The sequence below is a fragment of the Triturus cristatus genome, chromosome 12 (genome assembly GCF_964204655.1).
Source record: "Triturus cristatus chromosome 12, aTriCri1.1, whole genome shotgun sequence".
Lineage (NCBI taxonomy): Eukaryota > Metazoa > Chordata > Amphibia > Caudata > Salamandridae > Triturus > Triturus cristatus.
In genome coordinates, this window is record NC_140595.1 from 456350840 (window position 1) to 456366105 (window position 15266).

Here is a 15266-nt window from a genome sequence, read left to right on the forward strand (position 1 = left end):
TTGCATTAGTGTTGATGAAATGGTTTTACTATTTTCAAGTTGTCAAAGCTTTTGATTTACACATCTGTCCTGAATGCCACCCATCTAAATAAGAACATAATGTCTTTCTGCACAAAAGCTCGTTATGTGTTTTTGGACCAAATGTCGGTATTATTGAAATTAATTTTACCTCTTTTATTGACATCAGAAAAGATTACTTTCTAATTTAAATTGCTGTGTCTTAAATCAGCCCATATTTATGTAGAAGGTGGGTTAGGTCGTTTAAGTTTGACGTGATCCTCCTAGTGTTTAATGAACGTTAACTTGAAGCATTTTTTAATTGATTGTCCAGTTACCTTTTTTCTTCACTTCGGTGTTTTGTAGTTTTGTGCTGATCAGATATGGTAGCGTAGACCCCTTTTATAAAAAATTTTATTTAGTAAATCTCTTGATCACATATTGCCCAATTATACCTATGGCTAAAATTTCGAAGTACAATTGACATTTTTTTTGTATCACTATATAGATACTTTTCCCTGTTTTCTACTTGGACGTCTAGACCTACCACTACAGTTGACAGCAATAAATTTCTAAATGTGTACAGGCTTGGAATTGTCCTGTCAAACATTTGTGATTACCCACAACCCAGAGAGAGACACCCTCGGACGCCAAAAGGGACAGAGTAGTTACAAAGCTATAACCTGCATTGAAAATGCAATAGGTCTCGCCTTTGATTAAGTTAAAGCCATTTGCTTTGCTAATGGTATTGTATAGCAAAGCAAATTTAACTTAATTAAAGGCGAGACCTATTGCATTTTTAATGCTTGTTGCGTAATTGAAAGGACTAAGCCAGGAAACTCCTCCACCCCCTTCCCAGTCCTCGATTTACAGCTAGCAGAAAATGTCTTCCATATGCACCCAAGACGTCTGGGAGCGCGGCCCTCCCGCTTATAAAGAGCCGTCGATAATCGATTGGACACAGTCAGCGAAGGCATGACGGAATGCTCTCCGCCCCTCTGGCCGCGGACGGGCCAGCTCCAGCCCAGCCTTTATTAAGGGCTTCCAATTGACTCCATCTGCCTCGGGGGGACTCTGCAGCCAGTGAACGGGAAGGTGGTAGAAGGCAGGGCGCGTGCCACAAAACGGGGACCTATATGGAGGGGTGGCACGGGGAGATTTGATTCACACGGGTTCCCCGCGGGGAGCTCGCTTTCATAATGGGAAGGCACACGCGAGGTGCTGCTCCATTCTCACTCATTGAAATAAAAGAAACCCCTGAATAGCAACTGCGTACTGTGACAGCATATTGTGCGCATTTCCCTTGCCGCAGGGGAGGGGTGGGTGACGAGACACCGCTGCTCTCAATGGATACGCTATTGACAAAAAATAGAGGGAGTCATGCTAATCGTTTTGTGGGCTCAACCTGCTTCGCGTGGCTCAGGGGAGGGGTGGGTAATGAGATACCGCTGCTCTCGATGGATACACTATTGACGAAACAAATAGAGGGAGTCATGCTAATCGTTTTGCGGGCTCAACCTGCTCCACTTAGTCCATAATATTCATCGAAAATGCATGTGCCTGTGAGGTGGGCTTGTTGTGCTAAACCATTCAGTATTAAAACCGGTGTGATTCGGTGCGACGTAGCAAGTGAGAGATCCAATCCCGGTGGGTGGGGCAAAAAGTGGACAGGGCGGTAACAAGGAGGGTCTTAGAAGCCTCCTTTTCAATTGTGAGCCAGCGTTTAGCATGGAGTATGATGGCAGCGAATAAACAAGACGGGCGGGGCTTCAAGTCCGCCTCGGAAAGCTTTGAAATCTGTATTGAATCTTTAATGTATTTGTATGGAATCTGTATTTTATGCGCGCTGCTAATGCCAGGCGAGACCTAAAAACATTCCTTTTTGTCCTCCAATTTTACTGGAGTATGAGAATGCTATTGAAAGGAATTAAAGGTGCACTTATCACTCATCTAGACAAAGAAAGCCTTATCCATGAATATATTAAAAACCTACCACATGTCTTATTTCGTATGTAAAAAAGATATACATTTTGTATTTATTGCTATCAAGATTAATGCGTTTTCTTAAGACATTCATCTGCTCATTACCACAATCTTCTCCACATTTTGTACAGAATACAGGTACCTTAATATTTCATCAAAACATCTTAATCGTGCCTTAGTTTAAAACACACTATTAAAAATATGTAATTATAAAAACATTTAAAAAAAAAACACTTATTACAAAAAGTGTATTATCTGTCATTTGTGATAACCCCCTAGCGAATGAATTTGTGGGTGTTTAGCTATTCAAGCAGTCGAACCCTAGAACACCCACAACCAGCCTAAGCAAGGAAAATCCGAGCATATGGGCAAAACTCTAAGGACACTTGTTAATGTGCGCACCAAAAACTCTGATTGCGTGTACCTCAGAGGAGTATACGGTATTGATTCCACCCAATAGAATCAAATAACTTTGTTCAGAATTTATCAGGTGATACATTCTGCCTATCATGAGTTTCGCCTCAAAAGTAGAACATATTTATTAACTTTATACTTTATTATAACTTATATATTATTTATATTTTATTTAAACTTGTATTTTATTAACTTTATTGTTTTTCTGCAATGAAAAGCTGCATGTTGGGTATTTACCGAGCTTTTTTCTTATAGTACATTTCTTCTGGTTTGCGGCTTTATCGCACCCGGTAATTGCTTGTTTGGTAAAACGTGCACCACTTACACTTGCGATTCCTGAGCAAATGTATTTTCGCAATTATTCGTCCCACTTGTAATTGGGGCTTATGCGTCTCTCAAGCGTGCAAATACCTTTGTGAGTTGCGACCATCATTATTAAGATTTTCATCGTTTTCCTGTTGAATATACATATTTTTCCTAATAGTTATTTTCTTGTTCTGGTCATTGAAACTGTTCTCTTTTCTAGCTTCTGTGTGCATGTCTACAATAATTTTCATTTTTAATTAAAAATGTATAGGTGCCAAAAAATGAGAGTAGAGAAGAATAAACTTGTGTCTGCGTCTGGCGTAAAGAAGAGCATCTTCGACCGTCTATGCGTCCAGCTGGAGAAGGTCGGCCAACAGCTTTGCCGTAAGTCAAAGTCTATGGCAAATTGAAAATGACTTTCTTGCTGCATGCTCAGTCGAGCCACAAGCCACCCAAACAAATGTCACAAGTGGTGCAGCGCAGAGCCAGACTTTTTACGAGCTTTAACCTGTCACCTTTTAGTTACTCATTGCTGAATTCATGTGTTAAACGAGCATTAATGAGGTGAAATGCTTCGCTGAGCATTGTTAATGTGTATTAAAATGACAAATAGCTAAATAATACTGCCGCAGATGTTCCGCGCTCTGCTGCATAATCTGCATTTTCTTGTTGCATAATATAGTTTCTCAGTCACACCACATAATTTAGTCCTCCATTGCTGCACACTTTTATTGGTCTGGTTAATTATAAGGGCTTGCACCATGAGTGAGAAGTTGATGAAAGTTCCGTTTCCGCATAGGGAGTGGCTGCAACATTGTCTTCAATAAAACCTGTTAAACTTTTATATAAATTACACGTTTAGAAATGAAATGGGGTCAGTTTATGACATCCTAGAATTATTTATGACGCAAAAATTATTTGAAGGCTGGATATTACTTTTTTTTTGTATTGTCCACATTTTTGTAGGTATGGGATTAGCCAAGACCTTTTGAATATTACTTTAATTACATGTGTAATACTCTTATAAGGGCTTTCAGCCAGCCCTTAGTATCCATTGGTCTGGTATTGTTTAGATTTCTCTTGTGCTCACTACAGCATACTGCATGGGGCAGTGGCTCAGCCCACTTCAGCCATGTGCTTCACTGTGAATTTTGGCATTCTGCCCTTTGACAAGCAGCACACCCACACTCAGAGTAGTCTCTTACTTGTTCAGGACTAATATGTGCTTTTTGAGACCAAAAAGTTATTTTAGCTTTCAACCAATAATTGTTTTTTTTAGATTGACAATGACTCAACAGCTTCCCCAAAAACCATGCCAAACCGAGCACCGAGAAAGCAAAAAGGCTAGCATTCATCACCAGAGCTTGTTGCTTTGCCAATGTGTTTTTGTTTAAGAATAAACACATAAACAATATGTAAAATGGAGTATAATAATGTATCTGCTATTTACACTGCATACCAGGGGTAGTATAACAGTAAATTCCCTGGGGGCGCAATGGGTGTTTGCGCCCGCTATGCATGCCCTCGAGGCACTTTGGTATTATAGAAGGGGGCGCAGACGCTAATGCCCCTTCAGTAATACCGGTAGCACTGGTGCACTTAAAGTGCCAGCGCTACCTTCAGGGTGCATTTCCTTATTTGCATGGGGCGAGCCCTATGAAATGAGGGAATTCCTTTGTCTCTCTGCGCCCACGCCGTATTACGGACGCAGAGGAAAAGAAGCTCTCTGAGCAGCCCTCTGAAGGGGGGGATGGGGACCCCCCCAGATATCCCCTTCCAGGCAGGTGCAGTCACTGACTGCACCCTCCTGCAAGGGAATCTCTAATCCCCTGTAAAAGTGCAGGCGAGCGCCGCCTGCAATGTGAAAACAAGAAGTGTCCGCAAGCAGCCGCTCAGGTGTTTTCACATGAAAGCGCTGCCCCAGGGGAGCGCATTCACCGTAATAGGGTGCACTTTCATTGTTTGCACTGGACGTACCTTTTAATAGGTGCGCCTGTCGCAAACAATGAAAATGCATAATACGTCCCCAGGTGTAACTTGCCTTGCTCTTATTCTTCCTGGACTTTGCCTGAAGGGTTTTGCCTCCTTCCTGCATAACAGGCAGTAATTTGTACAGATGGTTACCAACTCTCCATGTTGCTTGTGGTGTTCCCCATGGGTCCTTAATCTCCAATCCTTTGACCTCTGCATTTAACACTTGCCAGTGTTTCTTGCAAGGCCAGAGCTGCAATAAACCTATGCTTCAAGGCTGAATTCTTACCTGGTAGAGTTCTCAGGCAGCGATATTCAATTACCGGAGTCCTCCTTTGGTATTCAGTCCTGGGTATGAGTCCTGAAACTCAATTTTTTGTGGTTGTGCATTGTCCTCTTTTGTAGAGGCTGCTACTCTAAGCACTACATACTTGTTGCCCAACAGTTCCCCTCTCAGGCATGTGCAACACCACCTGGAGCCAACACCTACCCTTTTGCAAAATTAAGAAGCATTATTATGAAAAGATGTAAATAGAAGTACTCGGCATATACCTTTAGACTCTGTAACGAAATACCTGCCTCAGATTTCCTTCACTCCTTTGCTAAAGCAAGAGGTGAATTCCCTGCCTTTTACGACAGTTTCTTCCTAAGTGTGGTTGAACAATCATGGCGAAAAATGATAACTCATGGAAGTTAACCTGCGGCTCGAAGACACAATCCGAATATAAATGTATATCACGTTTTACCTCATGAATAAATATGTTCCTCCCCCATGATGAATATTCAATCCCTAATGCTATGCCCAATCTTGGCCATACACAGAGCCTGCTCAGTTAACTTGAACTAACCGAATAAAAATTTCTTTTGGGCACTTTCAGTGGTGTGGGAATAATAAAAAATTATATGACTATGTGATGGCTTTCCTCTGTCCTCTATGATCAATGTGTCATTGAATCCACTTGAGACTGTGACTTTTTCCAAAGTGAGAATTTAAGCAGTGGTATTTGTTTCTTTTCTTGAATGCAGAGGAAAGCCTGCAATCTGCTCAACGTTCAACCAAAAGACCACAAACGTTACTTGAAAGGATTGAACAGGAAGAAGGTAGGTTTTGCTTATTATTATCTGAGTTCTGGCGTTCAATGCTGGTGCTCAGAGGCACTGTTAATGGTGCCTGGTACATCATTTCATTTCTCCTTTATTTGACTATTCTCCTTCCTTTGAGCTCCTGTTCACCCCAAGGCATGTAGGTTCTGAGATACTAAGAATTAATGAGTTTAGAATGGTCTGAGCAATCACTAGCTACCTCGAATTCTGCTTTTCTGTACTCAGTTACATTATTGCTGCTATAAAGTTAAAAAAAATAAAATTGAGTCCTAATTTTACAATGTTGCCCTAAAATGCTTTATTTTTAGAATTTGTTACATATTTCCTATTTTTGCTGCTGTTTTATACTTGCTGAGAATGTGAAGATTGTATTTATTTCTGTGCTTTTATGGCCTTTACTTAGGCCGAATAAAGTTATTTTTGATTGATTGAGTTTAGAATGTTGCTGGTGGTTGTGAGAGAACAGGTAGGTTTTGATAAGCTAACATGTTTTGACAGGAACCATCTTTCCAAGGGCCCTCAGGTGGATGGCTGAGATTTTGACTGTGACATTGGTAGCACTGAAGCAGAGAAATTGTACCCTGTAAATGAAGGGCTTTGCAGTCCTGATGAATGCAGTTCAGGTGCCGCCCATATAACGGTGGCTACCTGCAGGAGAATTAGTGTTAGTGTTCTTATGCCCACCACAGCCCTCTCCACCATGCGTTTATCCACTGTGATACTAAGGCCGTCACGCAGACACAGGAGACCTGATAAAAACCTTCCCGAGCCTGCTATCTTGTCTCTGAAAAGTAAGCGCATGATCAGTGAAGGACATTTCAACAATCGATCAGACAGAAACTTCTGTAAGGCGTCCAGTCACACACTCCCATACCTCTCATATTGAGGGTCCTTGGGTACTAGCAGCTGCTCAATCATTCTGACCAACTGGAATTGTTCAGGGGATTGCAATGAGCTTACAGTAAAATAGATACTTCTAATGGACCTGGAATGGATTCTCCATTATCAACTTCCAAAACTGATAAGCAGCTGGCATCATGTGAGCCAGCATTTGCCCATGTGTCTCCAGACACTAAGGAGATTCTGGATGTTGCCTTTAAAACTAGATTCAGTACTAGTGCATGGGCAGAGGCGCTGCTACTGGGCCTTACCCAAATTGGTTAATCCCCCTTACATGTTGTACTTAGAGTTGTGTCCTTCTCTAGGTAACTGACAGCATCAGACCTACCAATGGGCACTTGTGAAAATCTGCATGGGAGCCATTGGCACCTGTAGGAAGAGGCTAATGGTCCTCTTTACTATCTTGAAGGCCATGTTCTGTTACTCATTAGGCATTTTTATTCTAATCGCAATGGCCTGAAATTAGATGGGGGTTTGAACACACTACGCTTCTGTTCCACCAGTAAGCAGTTTGAATCGTTGTCCGCATGTGACCTACTTTCTTCGAAGACCGCTTTCCTGGTCACTGTTACTTCTGCATTGCCATTGGTGAGCTGCGTGCTTCAGAAATGCACACCACTTGTGTTCCGTTGACAAAGTAGTTCTTCAATCACATCCATTGTCCACTCCCAAAGGTGGTTCTAGAATTCTACGCAACAGTTTTTCCTCTGCGCTTTTTTTGCTGTAGAGGTGCCACATAATATTTATATTAAGTGTGATCGTTGTTTTTAGCCAGACACAAGGGCCTTACAACAAGCTATTTGGCTGTCCCCATCTCCATATGTGACAAAGTTGTCGCCGCACCACTGTTACTGAACAATCTCTTAAGTCAAACATAGCTACTCATTATAGGGGATATTGCTTCCATCAAACACCCATGCACCTTTAAACCAGAGCCAAGAATGACATTGTCCTAGCATGGTGCCCGGGTGGACAAGCCCATTCACATTCTGTGCTTTTGATTTAGTCTTTAAAAGGCAATGTGAAATTTGGCTAAGTGGTCAAAGGAAATGTATTTGCATGAGTCATTGACTGCTCAATTCTACTTTTTCTTCTCTGATTGTTATTTTTTCATAGGTGTGTATGCACGCTACAGAGGAGTACTGCATGCGTTTGTTAGTTTTATTGTATGTTATGTTATTTAAAGCACACCTGTGGCATGTGAGATACCTGCTGAGCACAGCTTTGTTTTTAACAGCTTTGAGAAGCAGTATCTGGTCAGACCACTAAATGACAGAGTAACTACATGGGGATAAGAGAGGGCCTGTGGTCTAGGAATAAAAGTCACTATAAAGATAATTATTAGGGTGGGATCTCGTGTATAAAGGATAAAGTTATCTGTCAGCTATCAAGTCTCTTGGAAGTGAGATGGAACAAAGGGAGCACGACCTCACCAGTCTTGAGGCTAGCATTTCATCTTTAACTGTTCTCCATGGGCATGTCTGCTGAGTATGTGAGCTTTTTGTTTCTCTGCAGAGGATGACGAGGCACCGTTGAAACAGCCCAGGACCGACAATGAAGCTGAAGTTAAACAAGACTATGAAGAATGGAAGCGGCAGATATTAGAAAAAGCTGCAAAAGCACCAAAAACAAGTGACTGAGAAGCGGCCTTCAATATTTCCAACTTAAGATTTTAACTGTGTAATTTTGACTGCTTGGATTTGGACCTGACATTGGAGATAACATGTTGGCCAAGCTCTAGCTTCTTCTCTTTTTGTGGAGACCTTTGGATTGTTAAACGTGGGCCTTGGATGAGGACTTGCTCCCCCTTTGACCTGCTAGCTGAGAACAATGCAAAGAAAACTTCTTACAGATGCATATATCCCAGGGTAAACCAATTTTGATTATGCCTTTTACTCATGAACTTTGTTTTATTCATTTCCCTTGATCCCAAGAAAACTGTTTGTTAGAAGAGACTGCTCTGTGTGCATTTGGTGTAGCCTGATGCATGTTTTGGTCTCCTCATGGATCTGCTCTGGACTATGGCGACCATCCAACATTTGACTTTCAGCCTAGTGAGCCAGTGTCTAACATTCATGCTAGTCTAGTCTCTTATCTCTTCCTAAGCCGTGTAATCATGAGTGTTGCTTTGCACCTTAAACTTAGCTCTGAGCCATGGTGTTTGGTCTCATTGGACTGAAATGCATATCCCATTGCAGCAACTCAACCCCAGCGGTCCCCCTCTGACTATTGTTTTTTAAATTTTATTTATCTAGAGGGCACAAAGTTTTAATTTTTAATGTAATTTCTTTAAATGTGTTTGACTTATTTGGCTGCAGGGCAATGACGTATTGGCTGTGGTTTCCAGTGGCTATGGTGGCAGGCTGCGGTTTTTAAATGCATCAGGGTAGTATACTTCTTTCTGTGTTGTTATGGATTCAGTATCTGCATTTGAGAGCTTTATTTAGTAGCATGAGGTGAACTGGCACAAGGTTTGTTCTCGTTTCCTTAAATAGTTGTTGGTGCCCCTGGCTAGGCACCAGGATTCAAATGATACAGCACTATTTGCATGCTCATCCGTAGATGGGTTTTCCCTGTAACATTTGTATTGTTGTACTGTTTTGTTTGAGACATTTATTTGTTCAACCTAATAGTCTTTCCATATCGCCTAGTGGCATAGGTTTGCTTAAACCTTGCATTAAAAATCTGTTTTAAACTTTTCATAGAGGTCCAGCAATTCTTTTCTTTTGCAGTGATCAAACTTATAATGTTTAGTAGTCTGTACAGTCTATAAAAACACAAAAAAGCAGTAAAATACCCCATTAATCTGTTCTCATTCGGCGCACGGCTAATGGCGTACAGTTATTCAATTATTTTTATGATGTTATGTAAAGTTTGGGACTGAAAATTAATTTCTCCAATTGTTATACTATATTAGGCCCAAAAAATGCAAAAACGACAACTTATTTCATCAAGGACCACCTAAAAGGGAAAGTGGAAAAGTTTTGTTACCTAGGCATCCTGTTGGACAATAAAATGAATTAGGATCCTTTGATCAGAACGCATATTCAATCCATTAATAAGGTAGCACACGGAATAGATCCTTTCTCCAGGTGCCTAGGTCATAGTTATATAAAGTCTTTATTACACCTTTATAATGCGAAGTGTATTCCAACGGTGGCCTTTGGCGCAGAGATTTGGGGACATAAACCATGCCCACCAATACAAGTAGCCGAAAATGAATTCTTTAGAAGAATATTGTGGATCCCCCAGAGTGTACCAGAAGAAATAGTGCTTGAAGAGTTGGCAGCAGGTTATATTTCTGATTTTTATACAACTTCATCCAATATTCTTATTGCTTTCCATCTAGCTTAAAAGTGATTTAGAGTTTAATAGAAAGATTATATGTGACTGTATGATAATGGATCATAGTCCACATATACCATGGTTGTGTTACACTAAAACTACTCCTGGGGCGATGAGCAAGCCCCACTCATTCAGGGCACCAGATATGATTTGTAAGTCAGATATTACATGGGCGAAAGTGGCCTTTTCCATGCTAAAACGAGAAGCAAGAGCCTGAGCATCACAGCATAAAAATAACTACATGCAATATATGATGGTGAAGTCTGGGAAGAAAATGGAAATGTACACAATGTTGTAAATGCCGGCCATGCATAGAAGATTATTAACGTACTTTCGTTTAAATCTCTTTCTGCAGTTGCTAGTGGGCTGGCACAAGCCTTTAGATTGGCCTGATGCACATACGACATGACCTCTGCACTAGACACTTTACATATTATATTTATCTACCCCAAATGGACTGCTTTGCGTCACATGTATGTTCGTCCTCTTCTTGTGCCCTTGAATTTTAAGCAAGTAGGACCAACTTTAATGTATGTGCAATTTTTAATGTTTGCTGCTTTTTATCTCGGTTTTTAATGGGGGTGTATCAATTTCATTTATGAAATTGAGGGATTATGTTTTTGTTGCTATAAATCTTTTATTGTACTTGGATTGCATGTGCAAATAAAATAATAATTTGATTGATACCCCATCAATCAGAGTTAACTTTTCTGAATTTCTCTGATATACTATCCCAGCACAATGGCTATTTGAGAAGATAACATTAAAAATAGTGTCTCAAACTAAGCTTCTGGGCTTCCTACTTAGGATAAAGCAGCAATACATAAGAGGTTATTAACACGTTTAACTTCACAACCCCATCTCCTGTTGCGAATTAGTATTTTCCCACTTAATCTGATTTGAAAACATGTTCCCTCCTTGTTGCATTTAGAGAAATAAACGCCTTAGCCAGGGGTGAAACAAAAAGGTTAAGTGCCGATTTAATGCCAAATAAATATTTAAACAGAGACCATATATTTAATGATTTACTTTTTTTCTGCAGTGTATTTTGTATCAAATAGAATCAGCCTTGTGTGCAATTTCTTTAAGTAGATGTAATTTAAAGTAGATTTCAAAAGTGAGTTTGAAGAAGCTACATTAATTACTGCCTATCAAATAATGCACTGAGTAAATTCAAAACAGCTTATCCAGCCTAACCCACCATTCCATCGCTTTAATGAAAATACCCCTTCGATTTACAATTCATCATTATGCATCAATTTACCGAATAACATTGTCTGAATTTCAGCCATTGAAGTGAAAAATGTAATCGCCAGGTACTGGATAGCAACAGTGGGGGAGCACTATAGGCCCTTTCATGTACCTCCCCATCAAATATTCAGCTTTAAGCTGTGATCCAAGTATTTTGGCTGTGTGAGTGGTTGTACAATGGTAAAGGAACTATTGTTGCTTTAAATATCTGCTAATTGTACTCAAAATCTCACTCACCATGATCTTTATACGCAGAGACATCAAGTTTTTAAAGATGACGTCAAATCCATGGGTATGCCTTCCTTCGAATCCCCAAAACTAAGGTTTCTAACTTCCAATTTAAGTCTAATACATTAATAAATAATTTAATGTGTAAGAAATTAACAAACTATTGTAATTTAAATCAACCCGCCTTTTATTGCGATGCAAGCACACCATAGAAGGTGAAATGATACACTAAACAGCTGTCAGCAGAAGGTGAGAGAGAAATACTCCTCCAAGTGGCCAAAGCCTCTCTATCTATATGTTAAAGAATGGTTGACCATGGATCTTGCAGACGGCTGTGCTCTAAAGCCAGATCTAATGGGAACTAGTGGGAGGCCACTCAGAGATACAGCCAAAAGGTCCCAGCAGAAATCCTTTTGTTAGCCTATCAGCAGTTGGGTTGCGTAAGGTGAGACCACCAGGAACGATCAAGCTGCACCCCAGTCAAAATTGGTTTATAGAGCTGCTAAGTCGAAAGCAGCAGGACAGAAGTGCTTCCCCGTCTTGCAAATTGCACCACAACAGATCTCGATGTGGTGCATCAAATGCCTGCGCTTTTGGGAAAAAGTCTGCCTGTAGCATTCAGTAGGGTGTAGAATGATAATATAATTTTTTTTAAAGCGGTGTTCCTGAAAATATTCCCTTGTTGGCTTTCATCCTTATTCTTTCACAGGATACTTGAGGCCTCGTTTCAAGGTGAGCGGTAAAAACAAGTGTCAAAAGCACCAGTGTAGTAATACAGTTGCATTCTGTACCAGTTGTATTTTTACATTTGAATATGACTTTTGTGTTGAATGCTGGGTGAGAGCGCCAACAGTTTTTTAAAATTTGATTTTGCGCATATTTTTGCCTCTTCCACACAATTTTGGGCACATAGTTCTCTGGTTGGACTTGGTGATGATTTCCTGCAAAAAATTCATGAGTGAGGGTAATGTTTACTCCTTTCTTAATGGTCACAGTTACGAAACAGGGCTACATTGTCTAAGATTTTGCTATTTGCGCCTACCTCACAGTGAGGCCTCTGAATGTATCTTAACCCACTCCCAATCCTAGTCTTACATAAAAGCTTTGAAGTCACCCGCCCCCTCACTTATGAAGCTCTGATGATAACACACCAGTCTTCAACCTCCAGTATGTATGTATGTATGTATGTAGATATATATATATTTCAAAAAAGAGTTGCCCCAGGAGAAATGCACTGCTCAGCTGGTTGATCCTCAAGGAAACGGTAGTTGGGAATCCATTCTCCTGCCATACCATGCCTGATGCGTTTCGGGCCACCGCCCTCATCAGAAGCATCATGTGGTGCAAATGACTATTGCACTTGCAACAAATGTCCCGCTTTTATTGCCATACCTTGGAAAATCCAAACGGCAACTGCCGTGATTTCTGGGTGTTGTAGTCCAAACCAATTCGACTGTAAATAGACAAGGAATATTTTGGTTAACTTCCAGTCATACTTACTAAAGGTGAGGATATTGTCTGCGGCCTTAAAAATAAAGAACTCCACACGTCAGAACTGTATTTTTCAAGTGCAACGGGTATATGTCGGGCCACTGAAAATGGGCAGTGGGAACTGAGCCAGCTATTGAAGGAGTTGAGGAGATTAGGTGTGAATGTTCAAATGAAATTCCCCACCATTTTAGGGATCATGTGGAAATTTAAAAAGCAAAAGAGATGCAAGCGTGGTGGGAAATCTAGTTCAAGCAATAAAGACGCAGGTAAACAACTGAGATAGGATAAGGGGAGAAAGTGGCTTATAGTAATCAGCTGAGGAACAGGCAGCAAGAGATTGCCCAAATGGGTACTCTTAGATAATGCAGGTAAAGAAGGATTGCCATTAGAAGGAAGGGGAACAGTTAGGGTGGAGATCGTACGGGGAAAAAAAGAAAAATAAATTTAGTCCTCTAACATTATATTCCACGGAGATGGGAAGTGCACATAAACAGGAGTATGGATAAAGGGGGGTTGCGATTGATAAGACATTACATCTCATGACCTGGAATATGAATGGTTTAAGGGTCAGGAACAGAGCAAGGATGGTAATGGAATTTTTAAGAATGTCAGAAGCCCATATACTAGTTGGAATATGTCTTCTCAATGACATCACTGACTACGTTTGCTTGCTTACTCCTGAAGTCTCTCTCGAGGAGAAATACACAAGTTCTGCTGTTGTAGGATCAGCTGTCTTTACTCCTAGGGTTGACTGCCAAACAGACACAAAACTTAGAGACACGGCAGAGTAGCACACAAGGGGACTCTTTCAGTCAACTTTGCAGGTGTGAGATGCATCTTTATTAGAGGTGTGTGAAATTCACTTAATTTGCTCTTGCGTAATTATGTGAACTTTTGGCAGAATTATGTGTAATTATGCAAAATTCAAAACTAACATTCGTCACTTTATTGTAGTGTGAAATGTATCATCTTTAGTCACAAAGATGCATTTTGAGCTAAAAAAAAAAGTCAAAAAGGGAAGTATAGCAAACATCCACTCGCGCTCTGTTATTCATCTTGTTCCTGTGTGTATGCAGTACATTTTTACAACGAATGCCGCATAATTACGCAATGTGGCATAATAGTACAATTTTGACATTTCGTAGGACGAGTTATGTGACTAACAAAATTATGCTAATTAGACTGGTATAACACAATTTTTTTTGCTTGGGCCTAATCTTTATATGGGAAACAGCATCTCGACATGGCCCAAAATATGTGCTATACATCATCGGGCATCTAGTATTCGTATATTTGTAAACCTACCAGTACATTCATTTGCAATGGCCACTGCCTTTGCGTGGAAATGCACAGGCTGAGCTCAGAGGAGCACAAGCGGATCAGGGCAAGTTGCTGCAGCAGAACTTTCACTTCGTGCAAGCACTCCAACAAACAATGCCTGTGCTGCATAACTAGCCTACCCTGGCGAAAGGCAACGAATTATGCGGGCAAAGAGTATTTGTGCATTCATAGAAAAAATGTACATTGAAAACCAGCTCTGAATGTGTTAAAAAAATGGTGCATGTTAGTAATTTCTAGAAGTGTGAAAAACGCATAGATCCTTATACAAGCTTATACTTTATCAGCCCGTGGGTTGTGTGGTTGGGTGCCAGACACTGCTCACTTTATTCTATTATTTGTGTGTCCTTAATACTGCAGACTGATGGCTTGCTGGGCACTGAACATGTGATGGAAAGCTGATAATAAGTCACGGTGATACTGTCTGCTTGGAAGACACCTGACTGTTAACTGCTATCCCCCATCTGGACCACTAGGAAGTAGACCCGGATGACTGGGTGAAGTGCTGGAGCTTTTCAGCATGGCCGTTGGCCAGGGAAGGAGGCCAACTCGAGGAAAGAATGATGGATAAATGAACAGTGCGGTGTTTGTAGCATTGCTCCTCCTAGCCCTTATCGGATGTGAGAACAAGTGTGAACTCAAGGCAATGCATGCATGCGACAAATTACACTGAAAACGTGTTGTGGATAAAATTGTTGGGTTTTCTGGAAGCTGCCCGATCTCTGGCCAGAAACCGCCCTCCACTATGCGGACATTGTATAGCACCCAGGCTGATGGCAATCGCATATCCTAATAGCACTCACCCTGGAGGAAAGCATTGTGACTGGTAAATTCAGGCTGAGATTTGCCGCCAATGCCCCTTTCCCTGTGCTCATCTCACAATACGCGCTACAAAAGCCACTGTACCCACAATGTCCATCACAGAATTCCAACCCCCA

At 40.9% G+C, this 15266-nt stretch overlaps 1 protein-coding gene across 2 annotated transcripts in view; it reads left to right on the top strand.

Annotated features, from left to right (window-relative positions):
* The window catches only part of ORC6 (origin recognition complex subunit 6), a 52655-nt gene extending 43280 nt beyond the window's left edge, over positions 1-9375 (top strand). For both annotated transcript variants that reach the window (XM_085638096.1, XM_085638095.1), the window contains exons 5-7: positions 2972-3084; positions 5698-5772; positions 8191-9375. In XM_085638096.1, the coding sequence (XP_085494222.1) occupies positions 2972-3084; positions 5698-5772; positions 8191-8315 (313 nt within the window). In that variant the 3' untranslated portion in view covers positions 8316-9375. The remainder of the gene's footprint in view (positions 1-2971; positions 3085-5697; positions 5773-8190) is intronic.
* The last annotated feature ends 5891 nt before the right edge of the window (positions 9376-15266 follow it).